Below are 438 nucleotides of genomic sequence, written 5' to 3' on the forward strand. Positions count from 1 at the left end.
ACGGGAGGAGCTGAAAGGTGCCTTCAACCTGGACGGTTCTGATTCTGTGAACCAGGGCTGGGATGTGGGGACACGGGGTTGGGGTTGGTGCTACCACCATCAACAGCATAAGCACCAGAAGCTTTGGCGCAGTAGTAGGTGGCCGTGTCGTCCTCCTTGAGGCTGTTCATCTGCAGCGTGACCGTGCTCTGGGAGTTGTCCCTGGAGATGGTGAAGCGACCCTTCACCGACGGCGCGTACCAGCTGTAACCAGCATTGAAGTTAATCCCTGCAACACCCTGGAGACCCTTCCCAGGTGCCTGTCGCATCCATCCCATGCCGGTGTTGCTGAAATCGAAGCCGGAGGCCTTGCAGCGGAGGGTGAGGGACCCCCCGGGTGTCACGAGGCCCCCTCCGGACTCCGTCAGCTCCACGGCCGCCCGCAGCCCTGGGGAGGGA

The 438-nt window shown here is 62.1% G+C and overlaps 1 gene segment (V, D, J or C); it reads right to left on the reverse strand.

The window, feature by feature from the left end:
• Positions 1-23: 23 nt before the first annotated feature.
• On the reverse strand, positions 24-431 carry LOC106899673 (the record flags this gene model as incomplete). The annotated part of the segment is given in 1 exon segment: positions 24-431. A coding segment is annotated over 1 exon segment (408 nt), but the record flags the coding sequence as incomplete, so codon positions are not given.
• Positions 432-438: the final 7 nt, after the last annotated feature.

The sequence above is a fragment of the Calidris pugnax genome, unplaced genomic scaffold (assembly GCF_001431845.1).
Source record: "Calidris pugnax isolate Ruff unplaced genomic scaffold, ASM143184v1 scaffold774, whole genome shotgun sequence".
NCBI lineage: Eukaryota > Metazoa > Chordata > Aves > Charadriiformes > Scolopacidae > Calidris > Calidris pugnax.